Consider the following 15,988-nt stretch of genomic DNA (forward strand, 5'->3'; position numbering starts at 1 on the left):
AAAATGTCCTCTACCCAAAGCAAACTACATGTTCAATGCAAGCTCTATCAAATGTCAATGGCATTTTTCACAGAACTAGAACAAATAATCCTAAAATTTGTATAAAACCATCAAAGACCCCAAATAGCCAATCTTGAGAAAGAAGAACAAAGCTGAAGGTATCATGCTCCTAGACTTGAAACTATACTACAAAGCTATTAATCAAAACAGTATACGGGCTTCCCTGGTGGTGCAGTGGTTGAGAGTCCGCCTGCCAATGCAGGGGACACGGGTTCGTGCCCTGGTCCGGGAGGATCCCACATGCCGCGGAGCGGCTGGGCCCGTGAGCCATGGCCGCTGAGTCTGTGCGTCCGGAGCCTGTGCTCCACAACGGGAGAGGCCACAACAGTGAGAGGCCTGCGTACCGCAAAACAACAACAACAACAAAAAAACAATATGGTGCTGGTAGAAAAACAGACACATATCAATGGAACAAAACAGAGAGCACAGAAATAAACCCACCCTCATATGGTCAATTAATCTACAACAAAAGAGGCAAGAAAATACACTGGGGAAAACACAGTCTCTTCGATAAATGATGGAAAAATTGTACAGCTACATGCAAAGGAATGAAAATGACCACTTTCTTATACCATATATAAAAATAAACTCAAAATGGATTAAAGACTTAAATGTAAGACCTGAAATCGTAAAACACCTAGAAGAAAACACAGACAGTACACTCTTGACATCAGTCAGCAATATTATTTTTGATGTCTCCTGAGGCAAGGGAAACAAAAGCAAAAATAAACAAATGGGACTACATCGAACTAAAAAGCTTTGCACAACAAAGGAATCCACCAAAAAAACAAAAAGGCAAACTACTGAATGAAAGAAGATATGTGCAAAACAATATAACCAACACGGGGTTGATATCCAAAATATACAAAGAACTCATACAATTCAATATCAAAAAAGCAAACAACCTAATTTAAAAAGTGGGTCAGGGACTCCCCTGGTGGCACAGTGGTTAAGAATCCACCTGTCAATGCAGGGGACATTGGTTCAAGCCCTGGTCTGTGAAGATGCCACATGTCACAAGGCAACAAAGCCCACGTGCCACAACTACTGAGCCTCTGCTCTAGAGCCCGCGAGCCACAACTACTGAGCCCGCGTGCCACAACTATTGAAGCCTGTGCTCCTACAGCCCGTGCTCCACAACAAGAGAAGCCACCACAATGAGAAGCACGCGTACCGCAACAAAGAGTAGCCCCTGCTCACCGCAACTAGAGATAGCCCATGCGTAGCAACGAAGACCCAACACAGCCAAAAATAAATTTTTTAAAAAAATGAATTCCTACCATTTGCAGCAACATGCATTAACCTGCAGGGTATTATGCTAAGTGAAATAAATCAGACAGAGAAAAACAAACACTATGATTTCAGTTTTATGTGGAATTTTTACAAACAAACCACATGAACAAACAAAACAAAACAAAAACAGATTCTTAGATACAGAGAACAAAATGGTGGTCCCCAGTGGGACCTGGTGGGGGAACAGATGAAATAAGTGAAAGGGATTAAGAGATACAAACTTCCTGCTATAAAATAAATAAGTCATGGGGGTGTAATGTACAACGTATGGAATCTAGCCAATAATATCGTAACAACTTTGTATGGTGAAAGATAGTAACTGGACTTATTGTAATGATCATTTCATAATGTATAATAATATCAAATCATTATACTGTATACCTGAAACTAACATAATAGTGCATGTTAATTATAATTCAATTTGTTTTTTTCTTGCCGTGCTGTGCAGTTTGTGGGATTTCAGTTCCCCAACCAGGGATTGAACCCAGGCCCTTGGCAGTGAGAGCATGGAGTCCTAACCACGGGACAGCCAGGGAATTCCCTACAATTCAAATTTTAAATAAATAAATAAATAAAGGGGGGAAGATCTAAAGGATGAGGAGGAGGTAGCCTTTGAAGATAAGAAAGAAGGGTAATTGAGTTGGGGGGGCACAACAGGAATAAAAGCTCAGATGTGAGAGGGAGGGAGTCTTGACAGGTACTGTCCCAATGAGAACACTGCTTTCCTCTCTGGAAAGGTCTTAACCTAAGGATAAGTTCCCTCCATTCAGCCTGATCATTACCTCCACCAGCCCCCTGCAGTGCTTCAGTCCTATCATCCCCTGCCCTGGTTCCATGCCCTGGTCTCGGTATCCTCCTTGTATCAGGGTTCAATCAGAGAGGCTGAACCACTAGGGGAGATATATCAGATAGATAGATCAATCGGTAGATAAACAGGGATTTGATTTTATACAATTGGTGGAGTCATTAAGGAATCCTTAATATTGTTGTCTTAGTGTCAGATGCTGGCACTCGAAGTGCACAGGGCAGGCTGTTGTTAGGAAGGGAAGACAGATGTAAAATGGGGGGAAGCTAGGACAAGCTGGAACAAGCTTGCCTCTGACCTTGTTGGTAGGAGCAGCCACAGAAGAAGCTGGAGCTCAACACACATATGGCCCAGGAGTTGGAGAAGTTGAAGGAAGAGCCAGGAGAAGGTGAAACAATTGCTGGCCTGGCTGCTGCCCTATGCAAACATGATGAGCCAGCAGCCAGCCAGTGACAACCTGTGTGATCTACAAAAGGGCAGCTGCTTCACTTCTCCCCTCCAAATCTTGCCCAAGAATCTCTTCCGTCCCATCATAATTGGACACAGAAGGTGATTCTAGGAAATAGTTCATTCAACCTAGTCAAGTGGACACATTACAAAGCCAGCACACAGAGACTGGAGAAGAGTGGGGAGAAGATGGTTAGTGGTTGCTGGGGAGAGGGTCACATGACCAGCTCTGCTCTCTCTTAGGCGTCTTGAGAGGATATGCCTAATAATCCCTATTGGCTTTTTTGAGAGCTGGAGGGGAAACTGCTGGCAATTATTTCTTATTTGCCTTTAATTTTTTATCCAAAACAGATAAAGAATCCTTTTATATTTATATATAATTATATAGCTTGAGTCAAGGTGCATCTGATTAACTGCCATTAGTTTATGGTTATAGATATTCATTAAACAATATTCCAGCTTTCAGCCAATTCTTTTGTTTAATAGACTTTATTTTTTTGTGAGCAGTCTTATGCTTAGAGAAAAACCACACAAAAAATAAAGTTCCCATCTACGTCCCCTCCCTCCACACACATTTTCCCCTATTATTACCATCTTGCAGGAGGATGGTACCTTTGTTACTATTGATGATCAAGAGTGAAACATTCCTAACCAGAATCCATACCTTACGTTAGGGCTCACTCTGTGTTGTACAGTTCTATGGCTTTTTACAAATGCATAATATGACATACCCATCATTACCGTATCATACAAAATAGTTTCACCCTCCTAAAAAAATCACCCTTTGTGTTTCACCTTTTCATCCTTACCCCCCACCCACTGGCCACTACCATCTTTTTACTGATCTCTATAGTTTTGCCTTTTCCACAATGCCACATAGTTGCAATCACACAGCATATGGCCTTTTCAGATTGTCTTCCAAAGCAGCTTTATCATTTTGCATTCCCACCAGCAATGAATGAGAGTTCCTATTGCTCCACATCCGCAGCAGCATTTGGTGTTGTCATTGTCTTGGATTTTAGACATTCTAATAGGTATGTAGAGGTAACCCATTATGTTTTAATGTGCAGCTCGCTGATGACCTATAATGTTGAACAACTTTTCATATGCTTATTTGCATTTATCTGTATATCATCTTTGGTGAGACATCATAATTTTTGTCCATTTTTAAATTGGATTATTTATTTTCTTATGGTTGAGTTTTAAGAGTTCTTTGCATATTTTGGATACTCATCAATAATCAGATATGTGTTTTGCAAATATTTTCTCCCAGTCTGTGACTTGTCTTTTCATTCCTTTAACAGCCAATACTTTCTAAAGTCCCTTGAAAGGCTCAGAGGCCCTTGGCATACATGCTGTCTAATTGATTTTCTTTTTTTTTTAACAGCAAAACAACCCACAAAGGTTGGAAGGGTGGAGATGCTTGAAAGAAATGGAAACTTGAGAAATCAGGATGGTGGAGTAGCAGCTGCTAGTCTTTCTTCCAGGAAGCCCATCTGGATTACAACAGCCCCTGGCACCCTCTTCTGCATCTCAGCCCTTATGAAGAATTTGAAGCTGAACTCAGCTTCTCCCCGAAATCTGCTATTTAGTGGTGACCTCATAGTCCCCTTTTCCCTGGACTAGAGACTCGGCTGACCCTTGGATGTCCCCTTGACTCCTCACACCCACAGAGTCTCACATTGTTATCAGCATCTCCCCCAAAGCTGCCCCTTCTCTCACCTCCCCATTTCAAGGTCTGTTCCACCTAATCCCCAGCCTAGAGCCCTGGATCTCAACCCTCAACAGCCAGTCAACCTCACATGACCCATCCACTCAGTCTCCTCTCTTCTCCACAGCCCTACAGTGGTCCAGCACTGTCCTCAACCCCTTCCTCCCTTCATCCTGCTCCATCCTCCTCCCAGCGTTCCCAGCTTTAGTCTCACCCCCGCCACCTTTCCTGCCATTTGTTTCTTCAACAACTCTTAGAGCGTCAGGCTCTGTACTGGACACGGAGGACAGTGATGAATCATATTGAATGAAAAGTCCCTGAATGTTGCCATTTCTCAGGGCCATGTCTGAGACTGAGTGGGCTCTCTAGAACTCCAGCCCTAGTATCCAGTGCTTTCTGGGGCACTCCATAGACCTCTCACATTCCTTGTGTCCCAAATTGACCCACCCCTGCTGCTTATGTTCTACCATCCCTACCTGGTGATGCGTCTGTGTCCCTCACTGAACTGGTAGCTCCAGTAGCTGGGGCTCGAGTAGCTGAGACTGGGGCTGTCTCAGCCACCGGGGTGTCCCCAGCACAGGGTCAGCTCACGAATGTTACAGAATGGTAAGAACGAACGAATACCTAGAAGAAAGCATGCCAGAGAGATATTAGGGTCATGCCATCTGCCATCTATCCCCCACTCAGACCTGACACCCTGTTTCTGAAACCAAAAAGCAGTAACTTTGGCATCTCCTCGCCTGATTCTCATCCTCCTGGGATGAAAGTCCCATTTTGTCAAGAAAATGACGGGAGGCATTGGGGACCTTTTGTCTCTTAGGGAACAGACGGTAGTAGGAAGGAGGACGCAGAAGGCTAGCGGGCCCCACCGTTTCTCCACGCCCCTTTCATCTCCACTCAAAGAGACCAGACCCTCAAGCATGAGAGACGTAAAAAAGCTCCGACATCTTGCAAAGCCGGAAAGCTCCTGCCTGTCTGGCGATCGATTGCGTCACTTCCGGCGCACTCGTGACGTCAGAGGCGGAAGCCACACTTGAAGAAGGGGCGGGAGGCGGCGGCTGAGGCGCTGTCATGGAGTTAGCGCAGCAAGCGCGGGAACTGGGCTGCTGGGTGGCGGAAGAGATGGAGGCGCCCGTGGCCGCCCGGGCCCCGGAGTCGACGCTGCGCAGGTGAGGGCCTCTCTAGGAGTGACGACTCCCCACCCTGGAGGTAGAGTCCCGGGGAGTGAGAACCACATCTTCATCTAAGACGCGCCGCCCTCCCCATCCCCCTCTGCCCGAGTGAGAATAACCCTTGAGGGCGCCCCCGCCCCCCGAGTAGAGGATCCTGAACTATGTGAGGACGTCCTGGCGGTGCCTCCAACACTCCCGCGCCCATCCTGTGAGGCCGCCCAGAGTGAGGTCCCTTGCACCAGTGAGTTAGTAATGAAGGCCCCCTCCCGGTGGGGAAATTGGATCTCCAGAGTAAGGCTGTCCCTGCAGCACTTCACCACCCACCACACACCCCAGCCCAGCCAGTGAGGACCCTCTGGAGTCAGCAAAGACCACGCCATTGAAGACTGAATGTATAGGAGTGATGACCCACAGCTGATAATGAGAGAGCCCTTCCATGCAGTATAGCCCTCACCCCCACCTCTGGAAGTGACTGGAGATAACCCTCTACCAGGAGAAAGGGAGCACTCCACCATGGAATGAGAATACCCCTACACCCAGTGAGAAGCCCACCCTCTCAGTGACTGAGAACTCCCCAGGAGGGAATACCTTACCCCCAAAAGTATGGACCCTCCCTCCCCCAAGAGGTGAGAATTCCCTAGTAAAGACCTTACCCCCCACCACCCTGCGAATGAAGATCCTCCACCCTGTGTGATGTCCCAGGCATCCCCTTACATACTGTTCCCACAGGCTGTGTCTGGGCCAGGGGGCCGATATCTGGGCCTACGTCTTGCGGCATGTGCACAGCCAGAGGTGAGCCTGGCTGCATGAGGGAAGCTGTGGCAGGGGAGGGGACCTAGGCGAGTCCTACAGTAACTCCCCTTCCTCCTACCTCTCCACTATAGGAATGTCAAGAAGATCCGGGGAAACCTGCTCTGGTAACTGGTCCTCAAAGCTGTCCCGTCCTGTCTTCCCCAGCCCCCTCAAGCCATGTCCCCACCCACAGCCTCAGCCTCCCATCTCCCCCTGGAAGTCCCTGTCATCCCCTAACTCTGGCCTCACTTCCTCAGGTATGGCCACCAGGACAGTCCAGAGGTGAGAAGCACGTGCTGCAAGATTTTCTTTCATCCAAAAAGAGGACTTGTAGACCTGCTCTAGCCCCAGCCTTGTGCTGGGTGATGCTAGGGTCACTGTGTCACAAAACAGCCCTGATCCCTGCACTCACAGGGCTTACAGTCTAGGGGGAGAAGGTATGAGCTGTGGTTGGGGGGACATGGATATGGGGCATCAAAGCTGGTGAGGTTGGGAGAAGAGACTGGTTTGGGAGAGATACTGAGACCAGTATGGGATCAAATGTGTGCATGGTGCCCAGGTGACATCTGGGGCAGGGGAGGCTTCCAGGAGACCTCAGGACTCCCAGGTGTGGGGCTCAGTGGGGAGATGAGGACTGGGACAGAGACAAGAAACAGGGTGGGAGGCTAGATGAGGCAATCCCAGGAGGAAGGAGGGGAACAGGATAGTACCATAGTGCTCTTCTGGTCCTAGAAGTTCAGGCACCGAAACTGCCTAGGGAAAACCCTCTGCCACCTAACTGGGCAGGTAAGAGACTGCTGCTCCACACAGGGCAGTCAGGCCAGGCCCAGCCCCAGCCAGGCCATGCATCTGACCCTGTACCTGATTCCACCAGGCCCGTCGGAAGTTGAAGCTGGAAGCTGCTGTTGCCCACCTGCGGGCAGAGATCCTGGAGTTAGACCAGAGCCTGGAGCTGATGGAGCGAGAGACTGAGGCTCAGGGTGACCCATGGGGCTGGACAGATGGGCAACAGAACAAGGTTAAGGAAAGTACTGATGGCCGCCTCTGTTCCTCTCGCAGACATGGCCACGGAGCAGGCCCTACAGAGCATGCAAGACACCCAGCGTCGTGCTCTCCTCCTCCGGGCCCAAGCTGGGGCCATGCAAAGACAGCAGCGTGGGCTCCAAGGTCCCATGCAGCAGCTGCAGAACCAGCTCAAGCATTTGCAGGACATAGAGAGGTAAGCCTCAGGGGTCCAGGGAGCAGCCCTCACCAGGCTGGGTAGACACATTCTTAAAGACCCAGTGTTCTTCCCTGAACGCTTCTTGGGTTCCAGAATTCTGAGCTCCACTCCTTAAGATTTAACATCCATGAGGCCAGGAAGTTTTGTCATCTCAGCCACCTGTATTTCCAGTGCCTAGAATAGTGCCAGCTATATATCTAGAACACCGGTGCGGGGGATAAAACAGTAAACGGGACAGTCCTGCCCTCATGGACCTCACACTGTGATGCAGAGGAGACAGGTGGTAAACTAGGAAACAGACAGACCCTGTAATCATAGGTAGAGATGAGCGCTATGGAAAAAAGGTGATATGATAGAAAGGGAGAGGGACATCCTGCCCTAGGTATGATGGTCAGAGAAGGCCTCTCTGAGGAGGTAACATTTGAGTTGGGGGAGGAATTTCCATGGAGAGGAACAGCAGAAGCAGAGCCCTGAGCTTGGCATGTGGGAAGAACAACCAAGAGGCCAGTTTAGCTTAAGTTTCGTAGGCAAGAGGGAGAGCGTGAGGAGGTAGGTTGGAGAGGTGGACAGAGCGCCGTGGAGGCATTGGAATTTTATTCTCAGGCTGGGTTCATGGCCTGGCTCAGCCACTTATAGCTGTGTGACTTTGGGCAAAGTATTTAACTTCTTTGTGCCTCAGTTTCTAAGTTCTATAGAATGGGGATAATATTAATACCTACTCTATAGGGTAGGTATGATAATTGAGTGAGTCAAATCACGCAGAGTGCTTAGAAGAGTTCTAATACCCATTGTTGCTTTTCTGAGTGTAATGGGGCCACATCACATTGTTTTCAAGGGTTTTGAGCAAAACAGTGACATGGTCTCTCTGAGGTTTTAATAGGATCATTGACTACTGGGTAGAGAGCAGACTGCAGTGGGCAAGAGCAGGGAGACCAATGAGGAGGTTAATGCAGTCATCTAGCCAGGAGATGACAGTGGTCTAATTTGGGTTGGCCTCTGAGATCCAGGCTAGTTTTGCTGGCAGCGAGGGGACACAGACATCTGTGCTGCCAGCTCCCTCCTCCCAGGAACCTCAGCCCCAACTGCACTCCTCTCTCCAGGAAGGCCAAAGTGGATATAAACTTTGGACCTTTGACATCAGCAGCCCTGAGCCTGGAGCCTGTGGTCCTGGTAAGAGTCCTGGGCCATGGGGGAAAAGGTGGGGAGCCTGGGGTTCAGTGGACCTTTGGGCCCTCCTCATGCTACACTCCCTTCTTCACAGGGTGATGTCCGAACAGCCTGCAGCCTCCGGACCCAGTTCCTGCAGAAGCTCCTGATGCCTCGGGCCAAGGGAGGCAGCATTCCGTGAGTATCCCTCAACCCCTGAGACCCTGCAAAGAACCTGGGCTTTGGGGGTAGTCACTTGTTACAGACATTGGGCCTCCGGGCTGTTAGCCCAGGCCCTGCCCTGACAGGGCTCCCAGGCTGGGAAAAGAGGGAAACAGACCATCATAGACAGTGACAACCCAGGTAGTTAGGGCTGTCAGAGGGTGGGGAGGCCTGAGAGGCGCAGGGAACCCAAATGAAATGCCTTACCCAGCTATGGAGACAGGACGGGTTCTCTAGTGAGGAGGGTAAAAGGTTGAGAGGGTGTTCCAGGTAAACAGCACGCGTAAAGGGGCCCAAGACCAGTGAGTTGATATTAAGTGGAGAACTCAAGTCTGACAGGCGTAGAGAAAGAGCCTGGTTTCCAATCCTTAAAATGGGGACAATGACAACCCCTACCCTATAGGGTGGTGGTGATCATTAGAGGGTGAGTTGATGTGTTCTGTAACATTCTCTGTCCCCTTCCCCAACTCCACAGAACCCCTCGAGATGATCTCTTTGGAACTTCCTACCAGCAGTGGCTTAGCTCAGTGGAGGTGAGGGGGCTCTCAAAAAGGCCACACCCTCTGCCCCATGTAAACCTCAGGGTGCCAGGACCTAACTCTTGATCCTTCCCCTTCTCCATGGAGTCCCAGCTCATAACCCTCCTCCATTCTGCCCTGACTTCACTCCTCTCCTCACCAGACACTGCTGACAAACCACCCTCCGGGCCACATCCTGGCTGCCTTGGAGCATCTGGCTGCAGAGCGGGAGGCAGAGATCCAGTCCCTGTGCACCGTGGATGAGCTCCAAGATACAGAGATAGCCAGGTGTGGCGTGGATGCTCCCACAGTCAGAGCAGGGCAGTGGGCTGGGTAAATTGGGACAGGTCAGGACCAGGCAGGGTGACCTGCTGATGGGGGTGGAACTGAAACTCAGTAACCAATCTGGCAGGTGGGCTGACATTAGTTACCCCCAAGGGCCCAGGCAAGGGGACAGGTCTCTCTCTGCAGCTCGGACCCTATTCTCGGCTCCCAGGCCCCAGACCAGCCCAACTCCAACCAGGCCCTGCCGTCCATGGTGCATCTCATGCAGGTGACCCCCAGGACTCCATCCCCTTCCCAACCCACTCGATCCGCTCCCCCAGCCCCCAACCCCAGGGACCATGCCAACCCTGACTCAGTGCCTCGCTCCAGGAGGGCTGGCAGTCTGTGGCTGCGCTGGTCACCCAGCGGGGCCCCCTCCTGAAGGACCATCAAATCCTGACCCGGCACCTCCAAGGCCTGATGGAGCAGATGGAGAGATGTACCGTGGGATCCAGCGAGAGGTGAGGGGTCTCCATGGGCAGAGGCCTCTAGGCCATCTCTCTCCCAGAGGTTTCAGGTTATTGGACTTTTTCTGCACCTGTGGCTCCTGTTTCTGCATCCCTGCTTGCTCTTCTGGTTTGTCTCCCCGTGCTATGGCTCCTTGTGCATCCTTGCAGATCTGATCTCCCTCCTCCGTGGTGAGTCTTAGTCACCTTCTTTCTCCTTTGCTCTTTTCTACTCGTGCCCCAGGCAGGTATTGGTGCTGGGGCTCCGGAGCTCTGCCCTGTGGGCAGAACTCAAGGCCCTGCATGCCATGAGCCAGGAGCTGGAGGAGGCTGCTGGGCAGCGGCAGCTTCTGCTCCAGGAGCTACAGGCCAAACAGCAGAGGATCTTGCACTGGCGCCAACTGGTGGTGAGAGGCGGGACTTTGGGAGAAGTGGCAGGGCCTGGTGGAGGGCCAGAGTGAGGCTGGACCCTTAAGATCCAGAACTGGGCATCCTGGTGAGGGGAGGGGGCCAGGGTGAGACTCCCAAGAGGAATCAGGACCTGTGCAAAGGGGTGAGCAAAGGCAGAGGCTGGAAGGTGACAAGGAAAAGCAGCCCACCTCCGTTACCTCTCTGTTGCCTAGGAGGAGACACAGGAACAGGTCCGCCTGCTCATCAAGGGCAACTCAGCCAGCAAGATGAGCCTGTGCCGGAGCCCTGGGGAGGTGAGATGGGAGTTGGGGCAAATTCTGGGTAGGGCTGGGTCTACCTAGGGAGGGGGCTAAGCGGCCTCACACTGCCCTTCCCATCCCTTTCCTTCCCCACAGGTGCTAGCTTTGGTTCGGCAAAAAGTGGTCCCCACATCTGAGATGGTGGCACCACAGAGCCAGGAGCTGCTTCGGTGTCTAGAGGAGGGAGCCCAGCATCTGCCCCATCTCGTGCTGGGCACCCTGCTGCGGCACAGCCCTGGAGGGTGAGACTGGGCCATCACCATGTCCCCTGCCATGGATGACTGTTGCTCCTTGGGCCCACTCCAAAAAAACAATTCCAGTCCTCCCAGTGTTCCCGAGCTGCCAGACCTCACCTTCAGGTCCTCAGCCCCATTCTGGAATCCTAGTCCTCAGACCCACCTCCAAGTTCCTGGGCCTCCTGAGTCCAGCTCCCAGCCCCCAGAGTCTCTGGAACCCAAGCCTCCCTCTCAGTGCCCCACCCAACCTGGATTTTCCCCCACAGGTTGCAGCCCCTCCCTACTGTCCTGCCATCCATCCACCAGCTGCATCCTGCATCCCCAAGAGGCTCCAGCCTCATAGTATTGAGCCACACACTGGGGCTGCCCGCAGGGAAGGTGAGTGCCTGTCCCTTAGGACCCATCTTCCCACCTCTACCCCCACCCCAGGTGACTGTCCTTCCCCCTCCCTCCAGGCTCCTGAGCTGCTCCTCCCGAAGGCTGCCTCTCTTCGCCAGGACCTTCTGTTCCTCCAGGACCAGCGAAGTCTCCGATGCTGGTATCTGCTCCACATGAAGACCAGCCTGCCGCCAGGACCATCCACCCAGGGTAGGCCTGCCCTGCTTCCTTATCCAGCATCCCAGCCCCTTCCCAGGACCATCAGCATCCAGAATAAATCACAAACACCCACTGCTTATACAGTGTGCTGAGTGCTTTGAGCATGCTCACTAGTTTCATCTGCACAGCAGCCCAGGGGCTTTCTCCGTTTTACAGAGGAGAGAACTGAGAAGCAGAAGGCTTGGTAGCTGCCCAGACAGCCAAGCTGGGATTTGAATCCAGGCTGTCTAACATGGGTCTGTGCTCCTAACCATTAGGCAGCACTGCTCATTGAATTGCCAAATACTCATCCATCACCAAACAATAGTATACTTGAGTAGTTAGAAACTGGGCTGTGTAGTTAAACTACCTGGATTCTCTTCCCTGCCCCACCTCTTCCTTGCTGCATGATCTCCCTGTGCCATAGTGTCCTCCTCAGTGGAATAAGCGTAATCATAATACCTTACAGAGTTGTTGAAAAGATTCAGTCAGGTGACCCAAACAGGGTGTTGAGCCATGCCGGGCTGCAGTAAGCACTCTGTGTCTCTGGTGTGATTCTAGTCACTGTTATCTGCACATGCACAGTGTCTTCCAGTCCTTACCATAAGGGAAGGGAGTATAAGACCCCAGTTTACAGAGAGGAAGCTGAAACTCAGAAAAGTCATTTATTCCTGGATTCACTCAGCAAGCACTCACTGGGTATGTGCCATGTGCTGGCCCTGAGAGCTCAATGGGGAAAGAGGTGAGAGCTGTCCAGGAGGAAAGATGGTGTCTCCAGTGGGCCCTGGGGGACAGGTGAGGTTTTGCTCAGGAGTAGTAAGCAGAGGCCACATGATGCACCCCTCAAGTACTAGGCTGAGAGCCTGAGCTCTGTCTTGGGGCTCTGGGGAGCCTTGCAGGGTTCCAAGCAGGAGAGGGAAAGGATCAGGTTTAGGCTGTGAGATCACTCTGGCTGCCATGTGAAGGATGGACTGGTAAGAGGCTGAGGTTTGGGCCCAAGGAGGGAGGCTGGGGGACAAGTAGGGAAGCAGGGAGGACACTGAGGGTTGGGCCATGGAGATCGAGGGGCCATCAGGGGGAGGGAGGAAGGCATTCAGAATGACGCCTGAGGTATGATGGGCTTGCACGTGGTAAGAGGACCTGGGAGGAGAGAGAGGATTAGGAGAGATGCTCAGGTGAAGGCTAGATGATTGGAGACTTGGTGACCCAATGGCTGCAAGGCACCAGGGAGCCAGAGGATTCATTGCTGCCCGCCCCCCCCCCGGGTTTCTAACCTGCAGAGCTGCTGCAGATCTGGGCATCCCAGGAAAAGGAGCAGAAAGAGAACCTGGGGCGGGCTCTGAAGCGCCTGGAGAACCTGCTGAAACAAGCACTGAAGCGAATCCCCGAGCTGCAGGGAGTTGTGGGGGACTGGTGAGAGGGGGGCACGATGAGGTGGGGGCTGACTGGCGGAACAGGCAGAACTTAGACCAGGCGGGGCAGGGGGCGGGAGGTGCTGATGACAAGCAGAGCATGGTGCTGAGCGGAGGCCAGTGAAGGTCTGGAGGTCCAGGCCTTCCCTCTTATGCCATCCCCTTCTCCAGGTGGGAGCAGCCAGGACAAGCCGCCCTCTCCGGGGAGCTCTGCCAAGGCCTGTCGCTGCCCCAGTGGCAGCTGCGCTGGATCCAGGCCCAAGGCGCCCTGCAGCAGCTGTGCAGATGAAGAGGCGGCTCAAAAAGAAGTCCAGAGCTTCGCATTTGTTCACCCCAGCACTTCACTTCCCTTAATAAGACTTTTGGAAGAAAGCATTGCCTGGATGCATCAGCCCATTGTCTCTGCCCACACCTGCCGTCCCCCTTCACAGGCTGTTCTGTTTTTCCTCTCAGTTGCCTTGCCACTGTCCTATCATCACACTAAAGCCAAGAGTACTGTGTGCCCCACCCTACCTGAAACTCTCCTCATCACTTTTACCCTCAACAAAAAGTAATCAAGCACCTGCTCTAAATACTGAGGATCCAGCACTAAAAAAAATGGACAGAAGTCCCAGCCTTCAGGGAGTTGTCATTCTAGGACAGAACAGACCACTGACAAAATAAGTAAGCAAAATATTTAGTATGTGGAAGAACTGCTGTGGAGAAAAAGCGGTTGTAGTGGTGTGATTTTTAAATAGAGGGCTACACAGCAAAGGTGACACTCTGTAAAGGTACAGAGAGAAGGAAGCACACGGGTATCTGAGGAAGGCTTGCAGAGGGGAAGACTACAGCACATGCAAAGGCCCTGAGTTCAGATGTGTTGGTGTGAGGGCTGAGGAGGCAGTGCATCTGCTGGAAGAGGGGAAGGTTTAAGAGATGACATTGCCTTCTAGTTTTATACAATTTCTTTTGTAAATGTAAATTTTAAATCTCTGAGCCATTTGGAATTTATCTAAATGGATTCAATTTTATCTTATTTTAAATACATCTCACTATCACTTATTAAAATTCTCATTTAGAGCAGTGATTGCCTCTGAAGGAGGGCTGGGTGGCAGGGATCAACCAAGGAGGAGACAAACTTTCTCGAGTTGGGAATATGTTGTACATTGAAGGTGGTGGGGTTACACAGGTGTATAGATTTTTCAGAACTAATCTAGCTGTACTGATTAGATCGCAGCATTTCACTGAATTATCTTCAACTTATAAAGTAAAACTTTACATACCTAAACTTTATAAAGTAGTTTTAGGTGACTTGAGATGCCACCTTTTCATACACTAAATTTCAGTGGTTAATTTGGCTGCATCTGTGTTCTCTCCAAGTCCACTGTCTGACTCTTGTGTGCCATCCCCACAGTGTTTTAATTATAAAGGCTGTGTAATACGTCTTAGTACCTGAAATGGCTGATTGCCGTCTTGCTCTTATTTTTCAGTGTGTCCCTGTCTCTTGCTAGGTTTTTCTCTCAAATGAAGTGAACTTTATACCCAATTTGCCTGGTTCCAGAAGAAATACAAACATAGATGGGGGTTTTATTGGGGTTGCAGTTAGTTTACAAATTAGGGATATTTGACATCTTTGAGATTTTAAACCTGATTTTCCACCTCCCTTCCCATAACTCCTCTCTTGGCCTCCAGAGCACCCTCACTCTCCCAGTTCTCCTATCCCTGGCGACTCTTTCCCAGTCTTTACACGTTTGCCTTCCTATGTGCCACCTTAGTGTCCACCCTCCTTTTCATCTCAGCTCCGAGCCACCCCCCTACTGAACATGAGGGTCCTTACCCCCATCCTTGCTCAATATTTCTCCATAACACATCTTCTAACATACACTGTTTTACTTTATCTTTTATTGTCCTCAAACAAAATGTGAGCTCCATGTAGGTGAATTCCTCTATAAACTAGAAGTTGGACAAACTTTCCTAAATATGATTTGAAATCCATATGCAATAAGGGGAAGTACTGACAAAAAAAATAAAAGAAACTTTTACATGGTTAAAAAAAAAAAAGCAAAGTAAGAAGAAATGACAAATTGGGAAATGTTTGCAGTTTATAACATAAAAGTGTGTGTGTGTGTGTGTGTAATGTCAAAGTGGAAAAGAAAAATTCCAAGTCCATGGAAAAATGGGCAAAATATATGAATGGACAGTTCTCAGAAAATATGCTCAAACTCTAAGAGAAAAGCAAATTAAAACCCCACTTTGATACATTTCTCACCTACCAGACTTGGAAAAAGGAAACCTGTAATTTTGGCAGCTCCCTCTGTTGGTAAGTCTATGGGAAACAGCACTCTGATACATCAGTGGATGTGCAATATGGAATATGTGTGGGATCATCTCCAGAAAAACTCTATAAGCATTTATTGGACTTCCCTGGTGGTGCAGTGGTTAAGAGTCCGCCTGCCAATGTGGGGGACATGGGTTCGAGCCCTGGTCCAGTAAGATTCCACATGCCGCGGAGCAACTAAGCCCGTGCGCCACAACTACTGAGCGTGCACTCTAGAGCCTGTGAGACACAACTACTGAGCCCACGTGCTGCAACTACTGAAGCCCGCGCGCTTAGAGCCCGTTCTCTGCAACAAGAGAAGCCACCGCAATGAGAAGCCCGCGCACCGCAACGAAGAGTAGTCCCCGCTCACTGCAACTAGAGAAAGCCCGCGCGCAGCAACGAAGACCCAACGCAGCCTAAATAAATAAAATTAATAAAACCCCAAAAATAATAATAAAATTTTTTAATTAAAAAAGAACGATATAAGCATTTACTCTTTGCCCAGACAATGCTACTTATAGGAATCTATCCCAAAGACATACTGGGTGAAATAAAAGTTGTGCAACCTTGTACAAAACAACTAGATCATATTCTTAA

The 15,988-nt window shown here is 50.1% G+C and overlaps 1 protein-coding gene across 1 annotated transcript; it reads left to right on the top strand.

Moving 5' to 3' along the window:
* Positions 1-5,387: 5,387 nt before the first annotated feature.
* HAUS5 (HAUS augmin like complex subunit 5) lies at positions 5,388-13,381 on the top strand. Its single transcript, XM_007470996.1, has 19 exons — positions 5,388-5,485; positions 6,218-6,280; positions 6,373-6,405; positions 6,538-6,562; positions 7,155-7,260; positions 7,340-7,499; positions 8,603-8,672; positions 8,764-8,846; positions 9,346-9,403; positions 9,552-9,676; positions 9,860-9,941; positions 10,043-10,173; positions 10,403-10,565; positions 10,782-10,862; positions 10,965-11,110; positions 11,371-11,482; positions 11,560-11,692; positions 12,961-13,093; positions 13,264-13,381. Exons 1-19 carry the CDS (start codon positions 5,388-5,390, stop codon positions 13,379-13,381), a joined length of 1,920 nt encoding a protein of 639 aa, XP_007471058.1.
* Positions 13,382-15,988: the final 2,607 nt, after the last annotated feature.

This window comes from Lipotes vexillifer, unplaced genomic scaffold, assembly GCF_000442215.2.
Source record: "Lipotes vexillifer unplaced genomic scaffold, Lipotes_vexillifer_v1.1 scaffold182, whole genome shotgun sequence".
NCBI classification, from domain to species: domain Eukaryota; kingdom Metazoa; phylum Chordata; class Mammalia; order Artiodactyla; family Lipotidae; genus Lipotes; species Lipotes vexillifer.

Excerpts from the sequence above, each read along its gene's own strand:
- HAUS5 (XM_007470996.1), top strand. The coding sequence starts at position 5,388 with ATGGAGTTAGCGCAGCAAGCGCGGGAACTGGGCTGCTGGGTGGCGGAA. Across the intron at positions 6,281-6,372 it reads CGGCATGTGCACAGCCAGAG|GAATGTCAAGAAGATCCGGG; the intron begins GTGAGCCTGGCT and ends TCTCCACTATAG. Across the intron at positions 6,406-6,537 it reads ATCCGGGGAAACCTGCTCTG|GTATGGCCACCAGGACAGTC; the intron begins GTAACTGGTCCT and ends TCACTTCCTCAG.